Below are 14,139 nucleotides of genomic sequence, written 5' to 3' on the forward strand. Positions count from 1 at the left end.
TAAGTTAGCTCATTTTGCTTAAAGGAAATTTATTTTATTTTCAGGAATTATATTTTTTTAAAGAAACATTGTTTTTTTTTAAATTTTATCCGGGAATCGAACCGACTAAATTTTTTAAAAAAAACGCTATTTTATTCTACTATTCGATACAGTTAATGTTAATCATAACATGTCTCCAAGAAACATTAGGCCTTACACTCGTCTGTCGTACAAAATATCCATAAAATCGAATATTTAGTATTCAAGAATATATCTAGACAAGCAAAATATAATAAAAAAAGAATAATCTTTGATTGCAGTTTTGATTATTTTCATAAGCTAACTTAAGTTAGCTCATTTTGCTTAAAGGCCTTAAGGTTTTGAGGTACTTTCCCTCCAGGGCCCATTCATTCTTTCCACACTGTAAACCTAACCATAAACCATAAATGATTTTAACGGCATTTTAAACTGTTTTGTGAACTCGTTTGCTTTTTAGGGTTCCGTACCCAAAGGGTAAAAACGGGACCCTATTACTAAGACTCCGCTGTCCGTCTGTCCGTCTGTCTGTCTGTCTGTCACCAGGCTGTATCTCATGAACCGTGATAGCTAGACAGTTGAAATTTTCACAGATGATGTATTTCTGTTGCCGCTATAACAACAAATACTAAAAACAGAATAATATAAATATTTAAATGGGGCTCCCATACAACAAACGTGTTTTTTTTGCTGTTTTTTTCCGTAATGGTACGGCTACGGAACCCTTCGTGTGCGAGTCCGACTCGCACTTGGCCGGTTTTTTTTTGTTAGGTTAGAAGTACATGTGGTAAACCCGATCACGATTACAATTAGGTATGTCTTCTAATGCAGTCGATAGGGCTTAGCCTCATGCCGGCAATTGAGATCGATCAATCTATATTTTGTTGCTTATTGTTTTGCGATGTCGTAGTACCTAAAAGTAGTTAGCCTTAGATAAGAAGATTCAGTGCCCTCGTGCGCGGACTTGCCACATAATCTGTGACAAATATAAACTTAGAGAGATGCGCAGATCACGCGGATGAGATAAAGTGTTTGTTAACCTCCTGCATATAATGCATTAATAGAATTCTAGATGTAAGTAGATATGATATTATCACCGCAGCGGTATGTGGGGAAGAACCGAATAAAAACCCAATAAAAGAAAGTCAGGTGAGTAATTTGACCGGCTGGATAATATGGATCATAAGGAACTAGTCGGTACCGAAGTATATTATTTAGGCATGTATTGAGTTCCTATGTACCTACTTATAACTTGTACGAGTAAGCCAACTATAGTCAGTTTGTGTCATAAAATTTCAGGATAGAAGTATTGATAGACTGCTTATTTCTACCTAGAACCTAGTTAAAAAGGTACCTACCTAAGTACATATTAAGTTAAGTGGCTGCGCTGTGGTCTCTCCATCCTGTTTTTTTTCTTTTCTTTTACATGTAAGTTATGGGAATTACCATTATTTCTATAGGAATTACCCATATATCTTTCCAAATCTCGCATGGGATCTGGTCCCGCGCAACGTGCGGGCCATGTGCCTGTTCTGTTCGGCCAGTCCGCCGCCGCTCGCCGCGCCGCTATGCCGCGTGCTACGCTCGTGCTGCTACTGTGCGCTCTTGCGCGCGCCACTATCATCGCCGATCAGCCCACCCTCTCTGACCGCCTCCAAAAACTTTACGAGAAACTCGACAATTTCTCGCTGAAAACAACCGAGCCGTCTCTTGACCGTATAGGAAAGCTGTACGAGAATCCAGTAAAAACCTCCCCAAGCAATCAACGGATCGATAAGTTGTACGAAAAGCTGGACCGCCTGAATTCTTTGACGCCGGACGAAAGTAATCAGAAGTATCTGTCGGATGACGATGAGGAGCTGTTGGATGCTCTGCAGGAGTGGGGGATGCTGGACGACGACATCGGCGCAGAGACGAGATACCTGCAACGGCTCAAGTCTGAAGACGGAGACTATGACGATGAGGTAAGTCGGGATTCTAATAATATTCCCAGTAGGGGAGGGGGTCACCCAATTAATTACGTCACACGAATTTCTTGTTTTTTGTCCCCTCCCCCCTCCTTGTCACACTTAGTCACATTTTGCAAACCCTTCCCCCCTGGTGTGACGTCACATTTTTGGCAATTTCCTTTTCAATGAAATCGGCAATTCGAATTAAGTAGGTATTACTATTTTAATAAATAAAAAAAATTTGATGAGAAATATTAGTAATTTTATAACACAACTGTACAGTAAATAAAAATGAAAATAAATAATAAATTTTCGGTTATACTGATGAACTTAGTGACGTCACAAAGTTTGTGACTCCCCACCCCCTTGCCACAACATGTCTCATTTTTCTTGACCCCCTTCCTCCCCTGAACGTGTTACGTACAATGGACGATCCCTAGATATAGTTTTTTTTTTTAATAAATTAATTCGCCTTGATTGTTAAAATAACTGTGATTTGGCCATTTCAGTTAGGTCAAATCGGATTAGATTCTGATCAATTTAGACTAATATGATACCACCAAACCTCTGTTAAATTTTATTTCTTTCTAACAAACATAGTTACAATGGTTTCTTATATTTAACAGATGTTTATGAATAAAGTGGTTTTTAGTTTATTTTTGATTTTATGGTTATTTCAATTTCATAGAAGGAGGAGGTTCTGCATTCGGTTGTGACTATTTTTTTTTTATGTATGTTCACCGATTATTCCGAGACCCGTGGTCCGATTTGAGTAATTCTTTTTTTGTTCGAAAAGGCAGACATAATTGCTTTCACGTTTATAATATTTGTACAGTTGTAATGGGATTTATAGACATAGAGCTGATTATTTTTGACTAGTACTTGGCTTGGCACCGACTTCAAACATATCAGTTGGTAACGCATATACTTAAACACGGAACCCTAAAAAGGATAATATTTTATTTCATCCTTTTTGAAGTCGGTTTATCTTTTTTTTTATAAAAGTTTATATCTTTGCACATTGTTAAGGAAAGTTATCATAAACGTCATATCTTCATAGAAATTTGATATTAATGATAATAATGATAAAATTGTCACACTGTAATTGCAAATGGCATTCAGAGTTAGCTTGGTCCGACTATATTTATGTACCCATGTTAGTTACTACTAATTTATAATATTATTATACTAATTTTTAATATTATTATACAGATAGTATTGCCTTTTGCCACTAATTCTTAGTTGCCTGGATTAATAATACCTATATAACAATTTAGTCAGGTAAAGGCCAACATAAACACCAGATAAATAAATGCGGAAGGTAGCAAGGTGATTGATGTATTAATTTAGGATGAAATGATATCTCTATTTATATAACCGGAGGGTTAAAGGAATGCAACCAGCCGTTTTTAAACAAGTAAAAATAAAATAAAAAATACTAGGGGTGCATAATAATAAATAAATAAATAAATATTATAGGACATACTTACACAGATTGACTAAGTCCCACGGTAAGCCCAAGGAGGCTTGTGTTATGGGTACTCAGACAACGATATATATAATATATATAAATACTTAAATATATAGAAAGCACCCATGACTCAGGAACAAATATCTGCGCTCATCACACAAATAAATGCCCTTACCGGGATTTGAACCCAGGACCATCGGCTCCACAGGCGGGGTCACTACCCACTAGGCCAGACCGGTCGTCAAAATAAAAAAAATAACAAAAAATAATCAATAAAAAAGTAAAATAATAAATAATGAAGAAAGTTTCTTTAAAATAATAGATGTAAAGTAGCATCTAGCATCCCACGAAGCGCTGGTGGCCTAGCGGTAAGAGCGTGCGACTTTCAATCCGGAGGTTGCGGGTTCAAAGTGTTCAATCCCCGGCTCGTAGGTATACCAATGAGTTTTTCGGAACTTATGTACGAAATATAATTTGATATTTACCAGTGGCTTTTCGGTGAAGGAAAACATTGTGAGGTAAACCGGACTTAATCCCAATAAGGTCTAGTTTACCCTCTGGGTTGGAAGGTCAGATGGCAGTCGCTTTCGTAAAAAGTAGTGCCTGCGTCAATTCTCGGGATTAGTTGCCAAGCGGACCCCAGGCTCCCAGGAGCCGTGGCAAAAATGCCGGGATAACGCGAGAAAGATGATAATGATGAGATAAAGTAGCATCCCATTTAACAGCAATGCTAACAAACACCGTTAACAGTGCATTGCCATAATTTAAACGTTACACACAATTATGAGATTATGACATCGCACTATTAAGGCCTATCAAAACGGCGAGACGTTTCAATTATCTTGTCCCGTGTATGATGTCATCGTTGCTTTCCACCGTCTGGCATTATGAGACCCATTAGACAATGTCATCAGGGTCTACTATAGGGATTGAAACCAATCTACATATTTGTGTATACCACGAATAATAAATGCAATAAAAAGGTGCGCTTGTGTAACAAGGTTGTTTTGTTTTCATTTCGTTAATACATTTTCTATTTTATTTAGCCTAGTTTAGTGTCCCACTGCTGGGCAAAGGCCTCCCCTCCTTTCCTTCACTCAACCCTGTCGTTTGTTCTTTCCCGCCAATACATTTTAGCGGATAAAATTATATAGAGTCGGACTACGTTACTGTGCATAGCATTATTACCAATAACAAAGTGTGGCAATGTCATCAATGTCATCATTCATGTCAAATTGAAAAAAAATATGGCGTTTATAAGACACGACTCTCTCACTGTGTTTTGTTTAAACTCGACGCAAAGTTAGCTTAGATGGTCTCTAGCATGACATAACAAAACCAAACATTGTCCATGTTTGCCTGTAAAGTAAGCCTGTAAAATATAAGTAGGTAGGTACATAACTACGAAATTGTATTTTAACCTTTTAAACCAATGGGGTGTTGTGAATGTTTAAGCATTCGTTATCAACACAGCTTTTAATAGATTTAACTTGAAATCGTTAATTAAATTGTGGTCTATTTTTGGAGGAAAACATTTGTTAACACTCGATTCAACATTGGCGTAGATACTGACCTCATCTCTAATAATACGATGCTAAGTAACTACATTCCGTAATAGCATTTTATTTTCCATCAAATCGGTCAGTATAAATTTCTTCAGTTGTCGCTGTGGTCAGAGATCGCTACACTTACACTGGTACAATGTTACTGTAAACATATAGCTAGTAGAACATATAGTTATCACCAATGTACCTACTGATCTACTAGGTAATGATCATGCCTTTCTAAGAAAAAATATAATTACATAGTTAATACATTTTGTTGTCAAAAAACTATGTCTACTGCCTATCTATAGTAATCTAGGTCAATATGAGGTCATACTAGTATACAAGATTAGATGGAGGCAATGGAGCATATTTCCTTATCATACGGTAGGTATATTACATACATGCATTCCAAGTTTCATGCTTCTGCTGGAAATGACCACATTTAAAGTTATGGACTCAAAGTACGAGTATAATGTAAGTTTAGCGTTACATATCTTTTAATTTCACATTTAATCAAATTATATGACGTAAAATTTGCCTACCTAATGAATAAGGTTAAGACCTTAGGGTATAGTATGGGTATGACAATACCTGGTCTACCTAATTAATATTTTGTTGTCAGACACGTAAAGAATATCAGACTGTAGGTACACTGTTAAGATTTAAAACGTAATCGTAAAAATGTTGCAATGGGTAATCCATTGGGTCAATGACGCGCTATTTTGAGGTTTAAGACTTTTTAATTATCGCGTTCTCTTCAATTCATCACGAATCGTGACATAAGTCAGGGTTTTAGATGTTAATTGGGTAATTACTATTTTTTGATCAATAACCGCTTTCACAAAATCAAGTAATATTATTATGATAATTATATAATACACATCAAAAAGTGAGACAATCGCAAATCAAGATTCAGAGCCAAATAAATGCATTTATTTAATGAGATATCTCGTACGCTATGCCGCACCATTTTAGACCCAATAGTTACAGGTCCAAAGCTAAATTAATGTTCTTGGTAGCTCAAATTTATAGTTCTGGAAATAATTCATCTTATCCAAAATTCATGGCAAAATTAGCAAAACTATTTTTTTTTGTGGACCTGGAATGGAACCCCTAGACTGACGCAGGCAGCCGAGTGGCAACTAACGTGAACCTTCCATAACCGAGGATAATAGCCGCTGCCCTCAAGTTATCTATAAACTGCCGATAAATATAATGCAACATCGCATTAAAGCACGATTTCTATTCAGGTTTATTATCAGGCATTGCATTTCCATTGCTTATTAATGCTTACCTCAATCCAACGAAACACTGTTTTAATGTCAAAGCAATGTGTACAGTAATGTCAACTAATGAAGTTGCGAAAAAGGTATAGACCGTGTAATCTGCTAAGTGAGTGTGTGCCATTTTGGCAAAATCGAAATCCTTATTCTTACAGCGATACCTACCTACCTACTATCGTATTAAGTTGCAACTCTTGCTGTCAATCAATACCAAATATCTACGTAATCTAAGGCACATTAAAATAGACTGTCGGTTTGTGTGTCACCGATAACCTGTGGGTTATCTCGGTAGGACTGGGTTTACAAGTTACCAGAACCAATTTAACTGCAGATGATTATCATTCCATACAACGAAATGAACAACAAAACCTTGAAATAGTTTATGCGAAATTTATTTTGCAAATGGGCTATAAGCTAGGAAACTTTAAGCGAGAGAGGTTTCTATCCAACTTTGAATGTTATAGATCCTAAATGGAAGAAAAAGATAAGCAATGATTATGAAATCCCTGTAGGTACAATGACGAAATTTCACATAGATAGTTTCATTAATTCCTCGGACCATTTTTGCCATCTTTGTTGTCCAAAACAGGATTAAATTTCGTGTCACTGGCCGGCTGACAGGTGCTACGGAAGCGAGCCATCACGGTTAAATACAGTCGCTCCAAACAGGTGGTAAACTCGTATGCAGCATCTTGTCATTTAAAGGATAAAAAACCGCGTGTCACACCAATCATAATGTAGGGTTCCGTACTCCAAAAAATCCTCAAAAACGCTTCACGCAATTAATGGAAACCTCCAAATGCTTTTAATAGCATGTAAATGTTTAAATGCCATTATTATATAACTTTATCTTTCTTCTTAAGTTAAGCTTTTTACAATATGAGTATAAAAGTAAAATATAAAAACACTTACAAAACATTACAAAAAATATATAAACACATTATAAAAAACCTAACCTAGGGTGCCGGCGGCAGCGGGGCAGGGTCCAAGCTGCCGGTGGTCAGGGCCGCAGAGAGAGGAACCGGCGGACTATCCGCGCCGTGTAAAAGATTACCGCCTTCTGCATCTGACCCTTGATCCAGCCACCTAGCGAGAGTCTCTCAAGATGTTGGTCGAGACTCTTCGCTATGAGACCGTTCGCTGAAACGACTATCGGGACAATGATCGTCGAATCAACATCCCACATGGCGGTTATCTCGTGAGCCAAGTCTAGGTACTTACTGGACTTGTCCTTCTCAGCTTTCACGAGATTTTCATCATGGGGGATGGTGATATCGACGAGCACGGCCCGGCGTTGCGATCGATCTATTATCACAATGTCAGGCTTATTGGCTACAATAGTCCTGTCTGTGATGATAGATCGATCCCAATAGAGCGTGGCACGACCATTCTCGAGAACTGGCACAGGTAAGATGAGAACAACCGGAAATGATATGCCTGAGTGGCTCTCCGGGTGACTCTCTGAGTGATTATTATATTATTATTATTTTTAATGGCCTGAATGGCTTCGAGAAAAGGATGGTACGGCTTGCCTCTTTGTTTTTGCTCGACTTGGCGGGGGCACAGATTAATATAAAACTTTATAGCGGGCTATAAATAGACAGATGTAGGTATAATTGGTTCAATGGTGGATGTTGCATTGCTATACCTACCCTGCTAACAGCCTCGGCTAGTGCCAATGCGCGATTTCTAAATATATTTATTTTTTTATGCCATTTATTATCGTCACAATATCAAAAAGAAATATTCTTGAGAAAAAGGTCGTGACTCATGAATATGTAACTACATCAGCTCTTTTCATAGTTGTGTATGTATAAATCGGGTTTTTTTGAGATGACAATTATTATCACAACATTTATGTTTCGCCCACGATAACGCTAACGTAACGTAAAGGTCACACGTATCCAAGTCCAACAACGAAAATAATATTTTCCCCTCACTAGCTCGGAAAGTTGCCTTCTATCCTTCAAAAAAAGCGGGGGAAAACGCGTTTTATCCACTAGTGGGGAAAGTAATTTGACCTTGGATGGAGCGTGTTTAAGTAGCTTGACAGATAACAAAACGTGTAACGCTCATGATAATGGTTCGTTCGATATTAATGATCATTAAATAAATGGTTCGAAAATCTAATAAAAAATAGACAAATTTTACCTAAAAATAAAATTTATATTAAGTTACTTACCTTGTTCCAAGCCTTCAAATTGAGATGGCAACATTCGTTTCTTACTGGCAACACCACAGTTCCGATGACGTCAGGCGCAATACCGGCTTTTATGGCGGGTTTTTTCCATGTTTTTTACGAATCCAGCTGGCAGGCTGCGCGCCAATGCTCAGACCATTGGACTCTCAATTTGATTACCTTGACCTACCGTCCAATATGATGGTGGACGGTAGGTAGCCACTGTAGATAGACAGGTGGCAAAATAGCCACTGTGGGTAGACAGGTGGCGACGTTTTATCATGTAAACAAACACAGTATTCAGCGCAGCTGTAGGTACTTGTTTTGTTTACTGAGGTAGCACGGTATTTCATTGACATAGCTGAAAAGACAAGCTTAAAACTAAACCCTACTGCTGAAATAAAAGCTTTAATAAACAATACTTACTTTTGCTGAAATATAAGTATTATAAATATGATAAAATGTTTATGTGAATGAAATTAATCGTGTAAGTATAAAAAACCTAAAATTTTACAAATTGCCAGCAGGCAGCAATGGAATCAGGCTTGGAACAAGGTAAGTAACTTAATATAAATTTTATTTTTAGGTAAAATTTGTCTATTAAGTTGACTGTACCTTGTTCCAAGCCTTCAAAGTGAGTTTGTTATCGACTGCTGGATGAGTGAGGATTGATAATATTCAATAGATCGCCAATGTGAATAAAATAATAGATAGACTTATAAGGAAATCTGTATTGCATTAAAATAAAAATCAACTTTTACACATAATTGGTATATGACATATGACCTTATATTAACATTGATTAGAATGCGTGAATCATATCGTATTAAAACATCTATCTAAAGGATTAGAATGTGGATTATGAGTGCTAATTGTTTTTCTATAAAACTTGTGAAATGTATTAGCACTTTGCCAATTGCCTCTTTCCAAGATATCATTAATATTATGATTATCAAGCCAGCCAGACGAAGCAACTGCGGAACGGACACTACCCGCACTACTGTTTATATTAGCGTCTTTAAGGACTGCCTTTATCCATCCACCAATGATGGTTCGTGAAGCTGGCTTCACAGGACCACATATAGAAATAAATAGATTATTTATATTCCCTCTTCGGTTCTGAGACAAGGAAATTAATAATTTTTTCCAATAAACGGGATCTATATTTTTATTGTAATCACATGTTAACAATTTCCAACCAGATTGTCTGCGCGATGCAGTGTCTGTCTTGGAACCGAACTCGGGCCAAAATATAATACAGTCAGAATCAATCTTACAACTGGAATCATTTATACTCAATAACGTCAGATCATGTACGCGTCGCCCTGAACAAAGCAATAACAAAATCGCACATCTCTTAGACACCTCAAATAAACTGGTTTGTAGAGGTTCGTTATTCTCTAAATAAGTACATAAATCTCTAACATCCCATATACTCTCCTTACGAGACATTGGTTTACTCAAAGCTATAGCTTTCAAAGCCTGGCGAACAACTATATGCGAGCTAAGCGGTGGGCCTGAACGTACGGGACAAAAAGTTGAGACAACCGATTTGTGTAATCAAATTGTACTATGCGATAACTTTTCTACCAGGTGCAAGTCTGTAATAAATCTTGCCAAATCTTGTGGTTCTGGATTGTCTCTGGCGACATGATGGGCAGTACACCATCTGCACCATCTTAGCCACGCTGGCTTGTAAGAAGCTAACGAGGATTTTCGCCAACCGCTTGCAAGTAAATCCTTTTGCTTATCGTTCCACGTACCTAACAATGCGGCCCACCCTGTATCAGCCAGACTTCTAAAGCTATCCGCTTGACATCGATTGGAGGTCTCAGAGTCTGTGTGTCTACTAACCGGTTCTCCAGGTCCCGAATTTCTCTTGGAGGGGCCAGGGATCGGCTCTTCAGGTCGCTGCGCCAGAACACCTTCTCCCAATTCGGCACGATCAATAGGTACATACCCTCTGCGTCGTTCAGGTGACCGAGAACTCTCGGGATTAGACACGGGGGAGGAAATATCCACGCCAGTTGACACTCCCATCTCCGACTGAACGCATCGACGAAGGACGCATCTGGATCCGTCTGGTCTAGAGTCGCATATGTCGGTACCACATGAGCTCTCCTCGATGCGAAAAGGTCTATTTGAGGAGTACCCCAAACCTGGAATATCTGGTGCGTCGCTGGAGACAGCAGGTGCCACTCCGACTGACCGCGAAACCTTGAAAGTCTGTCTGCTTCCGTGTTGTATCTGCCGGGAATGAACTGGATTGTCATGTGAATGTGATAGCGGTCCAATGCATCCAGCACCCGGTAAGTCATCTCCATCATCTGCTGTGACCTCGTACCGCCTTCGTTGCGCAGATATGACACAACCGTTCGATTGTCCGACATAATCATTAGAGACGATTGCGTCAGTAAGCGGCTCTGTGATGTTATTACCTTCTGCACTGCCATCATCTCTAGGAGATTTGAATGTTGACGCGCCTCCCACTGCGACCATTGGCCAGCTAACTGCTTGTTGTTGAGCAGAGCGCCCCAGCCCTGGCCTGACGCATCCGTAGTCAAAAAGAATTGGGGCGCTGGAGGATGAAGAGGAGATGTGGCAGCTACGTGGTTGATCCACCAATCCAGCTCGGTGTATAGGGCTACTGGAAGCTTTACCTTCGCTCTTGGAGACATGTGCAGCAGCTGGTTGCAAAACGTCATCAACAGCCTGCTGTTGAGTCGACCCCGCGGAACAACGAAGCTTGCGAAGTTCACTAGACCCAGTAAATATTGGACCTGCTTTAATGAAGCGCACCTGCGATTTACCATCATCCGGCATTTCTGCACAACATTTTGAATCTTGGCCTCTGGAAGACACTTCAGGTTGCTCCAAGGGTCCCAACGAATACCCAGGAACTCCATGGACTTCTGGGGATTTAACACGGACTTTCCGTAATTTACAGTCCAGCCTAGACCCTCGAGGATCTGAAGGGTGAGTCTTACTTGATTCTGAAGCAATGAACGGCTCTGGGATGCAAGAAGAAAGTCGTCCAAATATACGATGACCCTGATACCGCGAGATCTCAGCACTTCCGCAATCCAATTTGTGACTAGAGCAAATGTCCGCGGAGAAGATGCGAGGCCGAACGGCAAGGAGGTCACCTGCCAAAGCCGGTGCTGAAACATTACTCTCAGGAATCTCCGGTGTGAGGGCTTGACCGGAATATGAAAGTATGCGTTGTGGAGATCGAGCTTTACGAGCCAATCTCTTGGTTGAAGAAAGTCTGGGACCTTGTACATATTGATGAGGTGAAATTTGGCCACATATACGTACTTGTTTAGTTGTCTTAGGTTGAAGACTGGGCGTACGCTCCCACCTTTCTTCGGAACCAGAAACATGTTCGATACAAAACTTGGGGTCAACGAAGCCGGCTCTAGCACACCCTGTTCTATCATGCCTTTCATTTGAACGATCATTTCCGGACTTTCCTTCGTGGATAATTTTGACGAAAATCTGGAGGGGTGAACTAGAGGCGGTTTTTTGACAAAGGGTATCTGGTACCCAGACAAAATTTTGATTATGTAGTCTGGAGCCCCCATGGCTTTCCATTGATTTATAAATAGCTCCAGTTGACCCGCTTGGAAGGTGTGATAGTCAGTCGTAGCGCCTGCGAGATCGCTTACCTTGCCTGTTCCTGTAATATTTGTCGCTTCGCTGATTGGATCGAAATGGCTCGGCTTTTCGCTTTCTGTCCTGAGGAGCCCGGGCGGGAGCAGCAGAGGGCCCAGAATACACGCGGAAACTAGAATAGTCCGCAGCCTTCTTGCTCTGCTCCGGCTGTGAGACTCCTTGCGCAGGAGCTCGTTTGCTAGCAACTCCTTGCGCAGGAGTGCGTGGACAGAAAAATACCTTGTCAATTCCGCCATTCTTCGTTATACAGTCAGAAAACCGCTTATCATCGAAGAGGTGCTCCTGTGTTGGAGGGATCTTTCGAAGAGATTCCTTCATGTAGCGATCCTTGACGAAGTTCAATACTCCATCTCTCCGTTGCTGGATAATGTCTGCTCGACGGCCACAGACCATCTGCAAGAGGTCCAGGTGAATGCGAGAATAGTCACCCTCCGAGAACACCTCGTTGATTTTGTCTGCTACCGCCTCAACCGTGCAATCACCCTGCGAACTTATCCAAGACACGAAGGTTTCAAAGCCAGCTTTCAATTTCTCATTTTGTATGATGAGAGCATGAGACACAGCGGCTAGAGTCTTTTCCGTAACGGCGAGGGCACGGTTACGATCAAAAGACTTTATCATGTCATTACTCTCCAAATCAGTAAAGCCAGGAGATGACACGTACGTATTTTGAGCATCTATGTACCGTACCTGTGACCAGTCGTTTGAATTGAAATGCTGCAACTTGTCCAAAATATCAGCATGCTCCTTTGAGGTTATCGCGCCCGACGACTTGAGGGTAGTCTCAAGTTTAAAACTAATATCCTTTGCAGGCCCCGGGACAGGCGCCGGAGGAGCCTCTGGAATTTCCAGATCCTCAGGCGAGACAATTGATAGCACGTCTGAATCACTGGAGTATTCCCGCGGGCGAGTAGAAAAATTGTCACGTAAAGACCTTACCTCGTGGGCTAATTTGGACACTACATCCTCTAACCTGGCCATGCGCTCGTGCTCAGTTAAAGCCGATGCGCCCGGATCATGTTGAACACTATCAGGATTTGAACTATTCATATTAGAACTGAATTTATTTAGAAAATACTTCGAAAATTTTCGAAGCTAATTTATAGGTGTTTCCTCTGCCAGAAACAAATCGCCAATGGTCTGAGCATTGGCGCGCAGCCTGCCAGCTGGATTCGTAAAAACATGGAAAAAACCCGCCATAAAAGCCGGTATTGCGCCTGACGTCATCGGAACTGTGGTGTTGCCAGTAAGAAACGAATGTTGCCATCTCAATTTGAAGGCTTGGAACAAGGTACAGTCAACTTAATACTAAATTTAGCTTTATTTAATGATTTTAAGTCATAAACCTTAAAATAACATAAGAAACGTTTGTTTTTGTATAATGATATTAAAGATAAAGATAAAGATAAAAGACATTTATTCGTGACGATCACAACACAAGTACGAACATGTACAGACAACAACAGCAAGAAAAGAAGAGATCATCAAGTGTGCATCACGAAATGGACCCAACTCAGCATATTGCTAGCTATAAAGGCAGCGCTGGTCTTCCGTAGGGCCCATTCGGTGATGCCACGACAGATAACACACAAAGATACAAATTAAAACATTACAAAGATACACACAAAGAATACCTAATTACAAACATATTAACCAAACCAAAAAGAAATACATGAAGAGCACAAACAAAAATAAAAAAGAAGTATACAAGAAAAAAAAGAAAAACATTCAAGAAACGATGATGATAATGATGTTAAAAATAATTCTGAACGCACAAGTTGAGTCGATGCAATTTCAAAACGCTCAGTCAAAACGCATCGTTGACATTTCATACGTCAGAAATGTCAACACTGTCAACAAATTTTTTACTTAAAAACTTTTCTCACCGACTCGCGTAATAATACACAATTTCCAGAGTTTTCTGTTATAATATCGTAAAAAAATGAGTGATTCTAGTGATGAAGATGATCTAACGCCTGTGGATGTTGCACTTTCCTCGCTATAGTGAGGTGAAAAGTTT

The 14,139-nt window shown here is 39.8% G+C and overlaps 1 protein-coding gene across 1 annotated transcript in view; it reads left to right on the top strand.

Annotated features, from left to right (window-relative positions):
- The first annotated feature begins 1,490 nt into the window (after positions 1-1,490).
- LOC134746066 (uncharacterized) overlaps positions 1,491-14,139 on the top strand; it is a 37,632-nt gene continuing 24,983 nt past the window's right edge. Inside the window, exon 1 of the mRNA XM_063680291.1 lies at positions 1,491-1,979. Within this exon, the coding sequence (XP_063536361.1) occupies positions 1,506-1,979 (474 nt within the window). The 5' untranslated portion in view covers positions 1,491-1,505. The remainder of the gene's footprint in view (positions 1,980-14,139) is intronic.

The sequence above is a fragment of the Cydia strobilella genome, chromosome 1, assembly GCF_947568885.1.
Source record: "Cydia strobilella chromosome 1, ilCydStro3.1, whole genome shotgun sequence".
Taxonomy (NCBI): domain Eukaryota; kingdom Metazoa; phylum Arthropoda; class Insecta; order Lepidoptera; family Tortricidae; genus Cydia; species Cydia strobilella.